Source organism: Lithobates pipiens, unplaced genomic scaffold, assembly GCF_037356315.1.
Source record: "Lithobates pipiens isolate NorthernLeopardFrog02 unplaced genomic scaffold, aLitPip1_a1.2 Scaffold_13, whole genome shotgun sequence".
In the NCBI taxonomy this organism is placed as follows: domain Eukaryota; kingdom Metazoa; phylum Chordata; class Amphibia; order Anura; family Ranidae; genus Lithobates; species Lithobates pipiens.
Genome location: NW_027507718.1, coordinates 188258452 through 188273504, shown reverse-complemented (window position 1 = coordinate 188273504; position 15053 = coordinate 188258452). Strand labels below are relative to the sequence as shown.

General features: G+C 40.7%; 1 protein-coding gene across 1 annotated transcript; it reads left to right on the top strand.

Annotated features, from left to right (window-relative positions):
• Window positions 1-219: 219 nt before the first annotated feature.
• On the top strand, window positions 220-12966 carry LOC143974516 (gap junction beta-3 protein-like). The gene is made up of 2 exons (XM_077475998.1): window positions 220-467; window positions 8325-12966. The coding sequence occupies exon 2, from the start codon at window positions 8335-8337 to the stop codon at window positions 9016-9018; it is 684 nt and encodes a 227-aa protein (XP_077332124.1). The 5' UTR covers window positions 220-467; window positions 8325-8334; the 3' UTR covers window positions 9019-12966.
• Window positions 12967-15053: the final 2087 nt, after the last annotated feature.

Below are 15053 nucleotides of genomic sequence, written 5' to 3'. Positions count from 1 at the left end.
GCCGAATGAGCTCAGGCTGGACTTCTCCTTTAATATCTTTGTTACATAATTTAAAAAACAGGAACAGCTATGTTAGTATCTACCTATAAATTGAGAAACATGAACCTATAGGCTACTTTATAATCAGTCCATGGTTGCTGTACTTCTTGACAAATTAAAAAGAGAATAGTTTGACATCCTGCCATATCCCCACCTTTCTTGATCTCTGTTTATCACCTTTCTCCTCCCATCCGTGGCTACTGTTTGTGGATAAACAAAAAGCTCAGGACAGAAAAGAGGAAGAGCTGTGTCGTAGAGACGGAGAACAAGGGCCCAGCAAAGGCTAAGAACTCACACTGTGTATAAAGAGCTCCGAGGCAATGTACAACAAGTAATCCAGCCAAAAGATTTTAAACCAGGACAGTGAAATACAGGCCTGAAAACTGATCCAACGTTGTATAGGAAGGAACAGTAACCAAGACACCCAGGTGAGCATGGATTCTATTACATGCAATGCTGTAACCATTCATTATGACAATGCACTGTTTACATGACAATACAAATCACTGGAATTAGAATTTTCCCATTGCCGGTGATAAAATACGTTTTGCATTATTTTATATTTCCTTACCATCAAACAAAAAGAAACCTTCTGCTTTCCATATAAAATGTTTATGTAGTAAGAGATTTTAGGGTAAGGATACGGAATTGAATTGCTTTTTGTATATAGTAAAACTTACAGATCCAGATATTAGGATGTGCGTTTAACAAGGAATTGTTCTAGTTCAGTGGGTTATATAGTAAAATAGTAATTTGCTTAAGCTATTCGATTTTTTTTCCAGCCGTCTAAATGAATAATAAAAAAAAAAAATCAAACAGCTTTTTCCATCCACACTATACAGCCCAGGTGGATGGTTCCGCCACCCATCCCACCCCCTGACCCCCGCTGAGCTATTGTATTCTGATAACCACCAACAGCAGCTGTCACAATACCCAAACAGCAATTGCATCTGATTAGATTAAACCATAGTCCAACCGACAATTTTTTACCCAGCTCCTTTGTTTTTTCGAAGAATATAAGGGAGGAGGTGCAGACTGGGGTTCCCACTAAGCAAAAATTCAAACTGCATGGGCAGCTTTAGGTCTCATAGATGAAGAGGGTAATGTTATTCCTTTATCTCATGCAAATAGAGTAATGCCCCATATACACAATCGGAAATTCCACCAGCAAAAGTCCGATGAGAGCTTTTGGTCATAATATGCGATCGGTGTATGCTCCATCAGGCTTTTGCTGGCCAGCAAAGGATTGAGAACATGTTCTCAATTTTTCGGTCGGAAAATGTTCCGAACGGAAATTTCCGATCGCCTGTACAAATTCCAACGTGCAAAATTCCTACGCATGCTCGGAAACAATTCGACGCATGCTCGGAAACATTGAACTTCATTTTCTCAGCTCGTCATAGTGTTGTACGTCACCGCGTTCATGACGGTCGAAAGTTCAGAGAACTTTCATGTGTATGCAAGACGGCTTGAGCAGTTTCCTGTCGGAATTCCGTCGCAAAAACCATCAGAGCAAAATTCCGATCGTGTGTACGCGGCATAAAAGTTTTTTTCTTGGTAACACATTTTATTCAACATTTAAATCTTTTATTAGATATTATTTATCCTTTTTTATTATTTTTATTTTCTACAGCATTTGTTGTCAGTTACTATAGGATTACTTTACTAATATGGCTTTGACATAAGCACATTCATGGCTTTCTGATTGTTGTGCAGAACACTTGATTTAATTAGGGTGACACCATTTATCATTTATTTGCAAAAAAAAAAAAGTTAACCTGGAGGGATTAATAGAAACTGTGGAACTGTAACATTAACAGTAGAAATACATATTTCCGCTGCAGGATGACCATGTTTAATTTGATGATAGGGAGAATGCCAGGCAATGCTGTCACAATAGAGATTTTCTAAGAAACACACTGCTTAGTCAGAGTTACTAATGAGAGAAAATTAATTAGCTTTAAGGATATTTAATGAGATAAAAACAAATTGCCTGAACAGAAGATATAACATAGAGGCTAAACAAGCTTATTACATTCAGCTATTTCCTCTTATTTTTAATATTTAGCCCTGGCTCACACCAGTGTGGCTTTGAAGTCACACTACATCAATGCGACTTCAAAGCCAGCTATTCAGTGCAATTTAATTGTGGTTTGCTGACGCTCTGTGCGACTTCATTTAACAGATCTTAGTGAAAATCACACAGAAATAGTGCAGGAACCTTTAAAGGTAAATGTTTTTTCACCTTAATGCATTCTATGCATTAAGGTGAAAAAACATCTGACAGTGCCTGCACAGCCGCCGAGGGACCCCAGAAGAGCAGGTTCGGGGCCACTCTGTGCAAAACGAGCTGCACAGTGGAGGTAAGTATGACATGTTTGTTATTTTAAAAAAAAAAATGTAACTTTACAATCCCTTTAACTTACCTTTTTTTCCCTGTTGCCATGCGGTCCCACGAAATCTGCCTCTTCCAGTGCCTGGGCTAAAGACGTCATTTCCCTCAGTGCCTCCGCTCGCTACTGCTCCTGGGAGATGTCATGTGTGACACCATTTCCCAGAAGGCAGTGGGGCAGCGCCGAGGGCTAGAGCGCCGAGGGCTAGAATCTTATCTCCATTGCCATCACAATGGGGCGGGACTTCCGACGCCGCCGCCCGTTGTGATGGCAACCTGAGCTGTTGACGGCCCTCGGATTTAAGCTTACTCCGCATGCGCAAGATCGGCGATACAGCTGACGGTGCATGCTGGTCCATCAGCGGCACAGTATCCCAGGAGAGGATGCCTGTGGGCGTCACATGCCCACAGGCAAGATAGAACGTCAGTGTAAACATTTTAAAGTTTATTTTATCTGCGAAAACGGAACAAGCAAGTTACATATTGTAATCACATCTTCTTTGTCACCCCCCCCCCCCCTCCAAAAAAAAACACGTTTAAGACAGTGGAACCCCGCTTTAAAATAGGTAGTTCATGGGATGAGCAAAGGTATCAAGGTTCAAGAGAAACAAGGTTCATGGCAAGATTGTTCAAGGAATTGTCCAGGCTACTTTCCTACATCCCAGGTGGCTCAGCAAGAAGAGACACTGCCAGACAGAGCTGAGGTTGCAGGTTCAGACCCGGGCCTGCCAATACCCAAACAGTAGTTGCAGCTGACTGGTGCTGGTGTCAGTAGGGTCACCCACACCTCAATATCAGCTGGTTCATGGGGAACTAGCCAAAATTTGCTCCATGTATGGTCTGCTTAAATGAGTTGGTGCAAAGATAAAAATTGAGAAGGAATAATGAATGAAAATAAAAATAGATTAGAAACAGAAAATAGAAGAAAGTTGTGCTCCATATAAATGATTATGAAGCAAGAGATAGTAAAATAGTTGGTGATATTTTTTTTTATTTTTATCCTTTGTCCTGCAAAACATCCCTATCAGGGCCGTCTTTAATATAGATTGGGCCCTGGGCAAAATTTTTCTTGGGGCCCCCCCATGCAATTTCCCTCTCCACCTACTCTGAGACATACAATAAATAGCAGCTAGACTTAAAATCAGTTTTCTGTATCAGATCAGGCAGCAATTGCGATTGGTTGCCAGCAGTTACAGAATATCATTACTGCTTACTGGCTGGTTGCTAGAGGTTACAGCACACATTACGGCTCACTGATTAGTTGCTAGAGGTTACAGCACATCACCTCCTCACAGCAGGGGAGCATGATATACATAGGAATGCCGCCTTTATTTACATATCAATGCCGCCGAACGCAGCTATTTACTTAGTATTGTCGCTGCTATTTACATACACATTCCAGTTATTTACATGTAAACACAGCGTCTGCAGGTGAGTCATCTGCACACAACAATAAGGCAGAGCTGGGCAGCATTAGTACCAGCACTTCACACTGAGATATTGGGACACAGCACAGGAATAAAACTTCAAGGGACAAGGGAATTTAAACCTGGATCATTGGCAAGTATGAGGCAGCTGTTTTGGGCCCCCCAACAATTACAAGGCCCAGGGCAGCTGCCCCTTTTTAAAGACGGCCCTGATCCCTATCAAAGTTAAATGTTCTGTATGTGTATGTGCCTCACCCAACCCTAGACATTTTAACATCCAGCTTTGGATAAACTTCAAGCTCCAGCCATATTCGCTACCTTTCTACAGGGCACACTGGCAATTGTAGTGAAATTTAAAAACCCCAGTGTCCTTTTTAAATGTGACAACTCTTCCAATGGGTGATAGAATTTTCAATCATGGGAGAAGAGCCCACTACTTTATCTACAACGCAATTTGAACTTACACCCCTTTCACACCAGGGCGTTTTGCAGGCGCTATAGCGTTAGAAATAGCGCCTGCAATCCGCCCTAAAGAAACTGCACCATTGTTTGTAGTGTGAAAGCCCAGAGGGCTTTCACACTACAGCGGTGCGCTGGCAGGACGTCAGAAAAAAGTCCTGCCAGCAGCTTCTTTGGAGCGGTGAAGGAGCTGTGAAATCAATGGGGCAGCGCTGTAATGCCGCCGGCAAAACGCCACTATTGCGCCGTATTGCCGGCGGTTTTAACCCTTTCGCGGCCGCTAGCGGGGGGTAAAAGCGCCCCGCTAGCGGCCGAAATGTGCCGCAAATCCAGCGGTAAAACACCGCTAAAAATAGCGGCGTTTTACCGCCGACATAAAGGGCGGTGTGGTGTGATAGGGGTCTTAAAGTTCAATTCCAACCAAATTTTTTTTGTGTCTACCTATTAGGGGGAATTCTCCTTTAGAACATAAAGTGATGGAAAATCTCTCCAACAAAGGAAAAGAACAAAAACATATTTTTAGTAGTTTGGGGAATGGGTTAGAACTAACTAAAATATTTTTTATTGCTGTTTGTGCCTTCAGTGGTGATTACTGCAGCCCTTATCTCCATCTCTGATCAGGAATGTATCTCTTACTATAGATCTGTGTTAATTGCAGGCTTCCATAAGGTGAAGATAGATGTAGGCCCTAAAAAAACTCCAAATACTTTGTGAATAAACTGTATGCCCTGCTCCCCTTCCCCTTATTGAGAACTACAATGTAACAACATTATTATTATTGTATATACACTAATTAATTCATATGCAGACCACAAGGATATGTAGTTTAACCGATTGCCGATCAGCCGTCGTCATTATACTGCAGCAGGTTGGCACGGCTGTGCAAATCGCCGTAGGTGTACGTTGGGCGCTTTAAGAGCAATAGGAGGTGCGCACGCCCATGGCGTGTGGCTGGAGCCGATGCATGTGGCCGGCGGCTGCTATGTCCGCCAGCCACCCACGATCGCTCCACAGAGAGCCAGAACAGGGATCTGTCAAACAAACAGATCCCCGTTTTGTCAGGGAAGTAGAGTGATCTATACCTAGTGATCAGGAACAGCGATCTCTCTCTATTCTGATTCAGTCCAGTCTCCCCACAGTGAGAAACACCTCCCTTGGGAACACTTAACCCCTTGATCGCCCCCTAGTGTTAACCCCTTCCCTGCCAGTGTCATGTATACAGTAACCAGTGGCTATTTTTTAGTACTGATCACTGTATAAATGTCACTGGTCCCAAAAAAAAGTGTCAAAAGGGTCCGATCTGTCCACTGCAATGTCGCAGTCCCACTAAAAATCAATGATCACCACCATTACTAGTAAAAAAAAGTTTTTATAATAAAAATGCCTATAAATATATCCTCTATTTTGTAGACACTATAACTTTTGTGCAAACCAATCAATATACACTTATTGCAGTTTTTTTTTACCAAAAATATGTAGAAGAGTACATATTGGCCTAAACTGATGAAGAATTTTTTTTTATATATATATATTCATTATAGCAAAAAAGTAAAAAATATTGTTTTTCTTTCAAAATTGTTACTTTTTTTGTTTATAGCGCAAAAAATAAAAAACACAGAAGTGATCAAATATCACCAAAAGAAAGCTCTATTTGTGGGAAAAAAGGACACATTTTGTTTGTGTACAGAGTCACACCACTGCACAATTGTTTGTTAAAGCGACACAGTGCCCTATCACAAAACATGGCCCGGTCATTAAGGGGGTAAATCGGGGCTGAAGTGGTTAAAGCAACCTTGCAGGTCAAATTAACTTTTATGAAAATATGTTCCCATTTAAATCTTTATTAACTCTTAGTTAATCCTCATCAGCTTTAATTAATTGCTTCATCCTCTTAGCTATAATTTTTCTGCTGATATTTTAGATCTCTTTTTTTAGTTATTATTTTTTCATATTCATTTGTTTTCTTTTTATGCTGTGCTAAAAATATGCGTAAATTGAAGAAGAAACACCTTTATTTAATCTGTAAAACTCTGCACTATACTTTGTATTAAATTTAACAGCCAGTCAACCTAAAAGTGACAAAAACTATAGTGTCAAAAAATATTAGGACACTTGCCTTTACACGCACATGAACTTTAATGGCATTCCAGTCTTAGTCCGTAAGGTTCAATATTGAGTTGGCCCACCCTTTACAGCTATAACAGCTTCATCTCTTCTGGGAAGGCTGTCCACAAGGTTTAGGAGTATGTCTATGGGAATGTTTGACCATTCTTTCAGAAGCGCATTTGTGAGGTTATGCACTGATGTTGGACGAGAAGGCCTGGCTCACAGTCTCCAATCAAATTTATCCCAAAGGTTTTCTATCAGGTTTAAGTCAATTCCCCCCACCCCATACTCGCTTATCCATAGACCTTGTTTTGTGCACTGGTCCAAATCATTTGGTGGAGGGAGAATTATGGTGCGGGGTTGTTTTTCAGGGGTTTGGCTTGGTCCCTTAGTTACAGTGAAGGGAAATCTTAAGACGTCAGAATACCAAGACATTTTGGACAATTTCATGCTCCCAAGTTTGTGGGAACAGTTTGGGGTTGGCCCCTTCCTGTTCCAACATGGCTGTGTACCAGTGTACAAAGCAAGGTTCATAAAGACATGGATAAGTGTGCCTGACCTCACATATTTGCTTCTGGAAGAATGGTAAAACATTCACATATACACACTCTTAAACCTTGTGGACAGCCTTCCCAGAAGAGTTGAAGCTGTTATAGCTGCAAAGAGCGGACCAACTCAATACTGAACCCTACGGACTAAGTCAAGTTCATGTGCATGTAAAGGCAGGCATTCTAAAACTTTTGACAATGTAGTGTATTAGTTACAGGTGGAACCAAGTGGGCTGAGTCTTGGACACTCCAACAGCAAGTTCTGTCTTTTATAATCCCTGATTTTGTCCCCGTCAACCTGGGAATATTGGGCGTTCCGGACAACCTTTGCATGTTTCAGCTCTTTCTGTTGCAATGTTTATAATAGCCCTCTTAACCCTCTTGTATTTTAGAGTACTGTTACTGTACTGCCTCTCGTTTATATTGTAAAGTGCTGCTTAAACTGTTGGCGGTATATAAAACCTGAATAATAATAATATGAAATTATGTTTACAAAAGAGCGTTTACAAAGAGCGTGGCACAGCTACTACAAATACTGTATCTCAACTTCATAGTCTCTAAGAAATAAAGATATAATAAAGTGCTCATTTAAAGTGGAAGTAAACTCCTCTATCGTTTTCAGCCAAGGAAGCTGCCATCTTTGCCTCTGTTTAATCTTCAACTGCTATGGTGCTGCACATGTGATTCGTTATGACACCAGCCATTGGATGGTTTGATAGTTTGGCTGAGAGCACAGCCAATGTGCAGTTAGCATTCCCGGTGTTCTGCCTAATAGAGTCCGCCCATCAAATGGTGTCCGCTCCGTACTGCGCATGCGCAGTACGGAGCAGACGAAGCTTCGGAAAATCTCCGAAGCTGAACGGCGCCTGCGCCGTGAGTGGAGGTGGTAGCCCCACCATCCAAGCGGACATAGGGTTGTGAATTTTAGAGGGTCCCTCGCGGGCGAGCTTCGCTCGCCACGCTTCGGGCTCGGCCTCGCTCCGCTCAGCTCTTTTTTATTCTAACTCTAAGTCCACTTGGATAGTGGGGATAGAACCTGGACTCACGGCGTTCATCCTCGGCAATTTTCGGAATCTGTGTTCCTGTGTACTGCGCATACGCAGGGGACACTATCTGATGGAGGACGCTATTTGACAAGACATCGGCATGCCTTTTTTTTTTAACTGTTTAAATCCATGGGTTTTTATTCCACTTTAAATCTCCATTACCTATCAAAAATCAAAATATCAGTTTTGAGCAATTTGACATTTTATTATTGATATTGGTTACCAAAAAGTTCATCCAACCTAGATAGCAGTGGTTTGCAATACTGTTTTATGTACCTGCTTACAACTATTTACTGTACATTTACAGGCAATCGGCCATGGCTATGACTGCTGAAGCATATCAAGAAGTGGAAATAGCCACTTGCCTCCTGAGTGGGACCTCATCGCTCGCCTCACGAATAGGTCGTGTAGGCTTATCTGTACTCCTTTGTGCACGGTTTGGAATCTTAATGGTTGGATATCGGACAATATGGCAGGATGAAGAGAAGAACTTCCATTGTAACACCTCAAAACTTCTCTGTAAGCCAAGCTGCTTCGATGAGTTCTCCCCATTCTCCCCATTCAACCTTTTCGCTTTACAACTGGTGTGCCTCCTTACTCAGTCTATGTGTGTGGTCTGTTTCACTCGCTCAGCCTACCAGGGAAAGGAAGGTTGGCTGCATGCTCAACTCCGGAAAAGGACTGTTCAAATGAAATTGCACATAATCGCACTGATGAGCAGGATACTTATTGAAGGCCTTTTCATTTTAACCTTTTATAACGTAACAGAAGGATTTGTGCAGAAGAGGACAACTCAGTGTCATAGTACACTGTGCGAACCATTTGTCATCTGCACAGATATAAACGCGGGTGTTAAGAATATCTTTAACTTGTGCCACTGTGCAGCTTCTGCAGCCGGCGTCATGATTTGCTTCTGGGAGTTACTAACCTGGCTACCGTCCATCCAGAACGTGAGTGGGCCCTCGGGCAGCCAGGCGCAAACCAAGAAGCAACGCTGCTAGCAACGTTAAGCTACATTTTAGGATGCCTATTGCAAGCAAAATCATTATTAACGTAGTGTGCATTTCTTGAAATGTCATTTCAAATTAACATACTGTTCGTTTGTTCACTGCATCCCAGGAACAGCTGTGACAACAAATTAGAGACCAAAGTCCAAATTTGCTTCCTTTTTACGACACAATAATCCAAAGAAGTAATTGTTAGATATCTGTGTTGCAATTTATACAATTTCCTTTTGTACTGGTTTGCCGTGTTAAAGCTAATTATTTAAGGAAGTTGTATTAAATTTCATAAAGTCCCACCTTTTTTTTTCTTTTCGTTTTAATGTTTTTGGTTGGAAAAGGAAAGGATTTGAACCCCTGAGTTTTACTGTTATCCATGGTTTCCCATCCGGGTGGCCAACGTTTTAATAGAGAGGATACAGACAGCAAGGGGATAGCAAGGGGATAGCTACTACAGGAACACAGACAGCAATAAAAGACCTACAGGGGTTTTAGCCTTTCCCTACTCTACGAATATTTCTGTGTGTGTTTCTATTGGAGACTTTGCCTCACTTTTTCTGATGATACCATTAACACTGGGACAGGAAGTGAGGCAGTAAATCCAAAAAAAAAAATGTTTCTAATAATTTCCCACTCTATGCAAAAATTAAAAAATTTTGGCTGGACATAAAGTTCGGGGTACCCATAAATATTAGATAATTGTCTAACACATCAGCAGGATGAGATTGGATTTTTTTCACTCATTAAAGAGTATCTAAACTCAAAAGCAAAAATATATTGTATTGTAGCTCATCAATTTTTGTGGCTGCAACATTTTTTTTTTTTCATTTTTTTTTTTGCCTGGCGATCCTGCCAGCTCACCACACACAATACACCATGCTATCTCACTGTACATTCTCCTTTAGATCTACTAATAATTACTGCATGTAGCACAAGGACCTGATTGGATACAGATTAATTACATCAGGTAGGTTGCATTCTGTCAGGGGGGTGGCCCCACCAGAACACTCCACTCAGCACTCTCTGCCATTGGCTGAGAGCGCTGATCATGTGTCGATCGGCAGACCTTTTTTGGACAGACCGAAATACACAAAGCCCGAATGTCGGACGTTTTTATATAAAACCAGCCGCTGTCTCCCGACATTGGGCCCGTGTGTACGGGGCTTTAGCTGTCTACCAAAAGTGGCAGTTAGAGAACTGAGACAAACCATTTAACAATGACAGGGTACTTACAATAGTCAGCTTTTATTTATTTATATTAAACCTTTATCCTGCAAGGTAAAAAAAAAAACTGCTTAAAATGTATTAACTGGTGTTTGTCTTTAATTTGTTATTGAAGTTCACCTAAATCTATTAGTGCAACTAATGCCGTGTACACAGAATATGATTTTTCAACGGACTTTTGACTGAATTCCGTCTGACTTTTTGACGGACTTTCGACAGACTTCCGTCGGTTTTCGTCCGTCGGACTAGCATACAGACGAACGGATTTTCCGACCGTACTCAAGTCCGTCGGAAAGATTTGAAACATGTTCTAAATCTAAAGTCCGTCTGATTTTTCGACAGCAAAGGTCCGATAAAGCCCACACACGGTTGAATTGTCCAACGGATTTGTTCCATTGGACCTTTGCTGTTGAAAAGTCCGGCCGTGTGTACACGGCATAATACTACCCTTTCCACGGGTTGACAATGCTGCTGTCCATGAGTGTCCTCATTGCCTCTCCATAGAATAGAGCCCACCCTATGACAGGAAGTAAAAGTAAAAAAAACCCTAACAAAAAAAAAAGAAAACGAAGGCAATCACCACATTTAAGGATTGAAAGACTGCAATATATTACATTTTTGTCTTGGAGTTTTATGCTGCTGTTCCCCCAGTATTTCACTTGCCCCCCCCCATCATTTCTTGTCTATGACTAGCTTGAATCTCCCACAACCATCAATTATCTATGACAAGTTATGACAAGCTTAATCAGGTCTGCTCTTTTGTGAAATGTTCGTCAGTCTACTGTCAAAGAGGCATGACTGAAAAAGGTCTGCTGATCGGCACCTGATCAGCACCCTCAGCCAATGGCTGGGAGCACTGACCAGAGCATTTTTTGTGATTCGGCACTTTGTCGCTTTAAATGACAATTGCGCGGTCGTGCGACGTGGCTCCCAAACAAAATTGACATCCTTTTTTTCCCATAAATGACCAGGCCATGTTTTGCGATACGGCACTGCGTCGCTTTAACGGACAATTGCGCAGTGATGGGACTCTGTACACAAACAAAATGTGTCCTTTTTTCCCACAAATAGAGCTTTCTTTTGGTGGTATTTGATCACCCCTGTGGTTTTTATTTTTTGCGCTATAAACAAAAAAAGAGCGACAATTTTGGGAAAAAAACGCATCGTTTTTACATTTAGCTATAATACATATCCCCCAAAAATATATAAAAAAAATAAAAAAATTTCCTCAGTTTAGGCTGATACGTATTCTTCTACATATTTTTGGTAAAAAAAAAATTGCAATAAGTGTTTATTGATTGGTTTGCACAAAAGATATATCGTTTACAAAATAGGGGATAGTTTTATGGCATTTTTATTCATTTTATTATTATTATTTTTTTTTACTATTAATGGGGGCAATCAGCGATTTTTATCGTGGCTGCCACATTATGGCGGACACATCGGACATTTTTGACACATTTTTGGGACCATTGTCATTTATACAGCAATCAGTGCTATACAAATGGTTAACCACTAGGGGGTAGCGTATGGATTAAGTGTGCCCTGGGGAGTGTTTCTAACGGTGGGGGGGAGTGACTATGTGTGACACATCATGATAGTGTTTTGCACATATCTTTAGTTTTATGTGTGACACATCACTGATCTCTGCTACCGATCACAGGGAACAGAGATCAGTGACACTGTCATTAGGCAGAATGGGGAGATGCTTGTTTACATTAGCATCTCCCCGTTCTTCCTCTCCATGAGGCGATTGCGGGACCCGCGACCTGACCCATGGAGCTTACCATGAGCACACACGTGCGTGCACTCGCTGCCCACCTCTTAAAGGGCCACGTACAGGTACGTTAGTTTGCCTCTACGAGCCCTCCTGCGTATATCGGCGTGAGGTGGTCGGCAATCGGTTAAATTACTTCTAAAAGTTCTTGTATGACAGCGGTTTCAGCAGGTAGTGCTGCCAATCCATAAAGCAGTGGGCAGGACTAGGTGTGACCAGGGGCTGATTGACAAGCTATTTGTGAATTATTAGTAAAAATGCTGTTAGCCACACCCCCTGCAACATCCTCTCATTCTGCTGTACTGCAAGCAGGCACTGCCTACATAAGAGTGGAAACTCTGCTCTGAATTCAGTAGTGGTGCAGCATCATTACCACCTTATCACAGGAAGGTGCATTATTATTATTGTGAAATTTTGCAGGGAGACCAAGAGAAAACTAAGTGCAGATACATTTACTATTAAGTGATGAGGGACCTTGTATTGCGGGCTCCTTGAGGGTAGGGACCGATGAGAGTGTGCAATGTACAGGGATAGGGACAATTGTAGACAGGTGTCTTTATTCAACCTTACTAACTATGTAACCCACATATACATATATACATATATATATATATATATATATATATATATATATTTTTTTTTTTTTAACGAGGCCAAAATTCTGCTTTAACTGCAAACCCAACTTCATATTTCTTACCCTATTGCAATTCAACTTGACAGTAAACCTAAACCTTTCTGTTATGATGTACATATATATATATATATATATATATATATATATATATATATATATATATATATAATATACATAGTTCATTCTGTGAATCCTATAATGTATAGTAGTATTGTGTTAAGTCTATATACAGTATATATCTTGATAAAGGGCAGGGATGCCTGACGTATAACCTTTCAACTTAATGAACAATAAAAGTCCCTCTCTGCGTGTGTTCTTTTGTTTGTTGTGGTGATCTTTGGGAATTTACCAGAATGCGTGCATAGGATATAATCCTGTATATATATATATATATATATATATATATATATATATTCGTACAAAAGTGAGTAAGTAGACCCCTCACATTTTTGTAAATATTTTCATGTGACAACACCAAATGACACTTTGTTACAATGTAAAGTAGTGAGTGTACAGCTTGTATAACAGTGTAAATTTGCTGTCCCCGTTAAATAACTCAACACACAGCCATTAATGTCTAAACTGCTGGCAACAAAAGTGAGTATACCCCTAAGGGAAAATGTCCAAATTGGGCCCAATTAGCCATTTTTCCTCCCCGATGTCATGTGACTCGTTAGTGTTACAAGGTCTCAGGTGTGAATGGGGAGCAGGTGTGTTACATTCGCTGTCATGCTCTCATACTAGTCGCTGGAAGTTCAGCATGGCATCTCATGGCAAAGAACTCTCTGACGATGTGAAAAGAAGACTTGTTGCGCTACATAAAGATGTCCTAGGCCAGGGATGGCGAACCTTGGCACCCCAGTTGTTTTGGAGCTACATTTCCCATGATGCTTCACTACACTGCAGAGTGCATGAGCATCATGAGAAATGTAGTTCCAAAACATCTGGGGTGCCAAGGTTCGCCATCACTGGCCTGGGCTATAAGAAGATTGCCAAGACTAAAACTGAGCTGCAGCACGGTGGCCAAGACCATATAGCGATTTAACAGGACAAGTTCCACTCAGAACAGGCCTCACCATAGTTGATTGATTTGATTTCGATTTTTTTTTCTGTTTACTCACTTTGCATTTTGTAGATTGATAAAAATAGACAGATAAAATATATACCTTTATTTGCAAAACATTCATACTTTACAGCATTTCTTCACACCCGCCTACATTTTTTTTTACAATAATGTATATATAGTACACACACACACACACACACACACACACACACACACACACAAATATACAGTATATTTATTATTTACTAGTCACTACAAACTGGCACCAGATACAAAAGTGTAAGTATTTTGATAGTATACTAAATGATGTGTTCGACAAAGCTTGAACTGTTTACAGTACACAAGAAAAGCATGCCTTTCAACATACTTCAAGCTATAAACCATATACAAGGCAGTACTTTGAAGGTCATTTCCTATTATGCTGCAGGTAACCTAATGAAACCTGTATCAATGCAGATACAAGGAGATCAGAAGGATACATATCTGCAATGCACAATTTACACGAGTGCCAGGAATAATATACCACACCGATTATAACCAGCTGACACTTGGAAATGGTTCAGATACATACTGCTGATTGTTCACATAACAAGCCAGGAATCACTTCACACGGCTCCTTGGCTCAAAGCACAGCAGTGAACTAAAGTAAAATGTTACAGCATTCTGGAAACGATTGAAGTCAGCCATAGGATCTACCTGGGGAGGGGGGCTGCATTATTATGAACTTATGGACCCCCTAACTCATCTGGTAAATATGTATAACTTACAGTAACAAAGAAACTGAAATTGTACAATTAGTACATAATGCACTTTAACCACTTCAGCCCCTGAAGGGTTTGCCCCCTTAATGACCAGGCCTTTTTTTGCGATACTGCCCTGCATCGCTTTAACTAACAATTGTGCAGTCGTGCGACACTGTATCCAAACAAAATTAACGTCCTTATTTCCCCCCCCCCCCCCCACAAATAGAGCTTTCTTTTGGTGGTATTTGATCACCTCTGTAGTTTTTATTTTTTGCGCTATAAAGAAAAAAAGGCCATCCATTTTGAAAAAAAAAACATATTTTTTACTTTCTGTTATAATACATATCCAAACAAAAAAAACACATTTATTCATCAGTTTATGCCAATATGTATTCTTCTACATATGTTTGATTTAAAAAAATCACAATAGGCATATATTGATTTGTCTGCGCAAAAGTTATCTCATCTACAAACGGCGGGATAGATCTATGGACTTTTAGTTTGTTATTTATTGATTTTTTTACTGGTAATAGTGGCGACCTGTGATTTTTTGCAGGACTGTGACATTGCGGCGGACAAATCTGACCCCAA

Bases quoted from the DNA above. Each gene is read 5' to 3' on its own strand.
- LOC143974516 (XM_077475998.1), top strand. From the start codon at position 8,335: ATGGCTATGACTGCTGAAGCATATCAAGAAGTGGAAATAGCCACTTGC.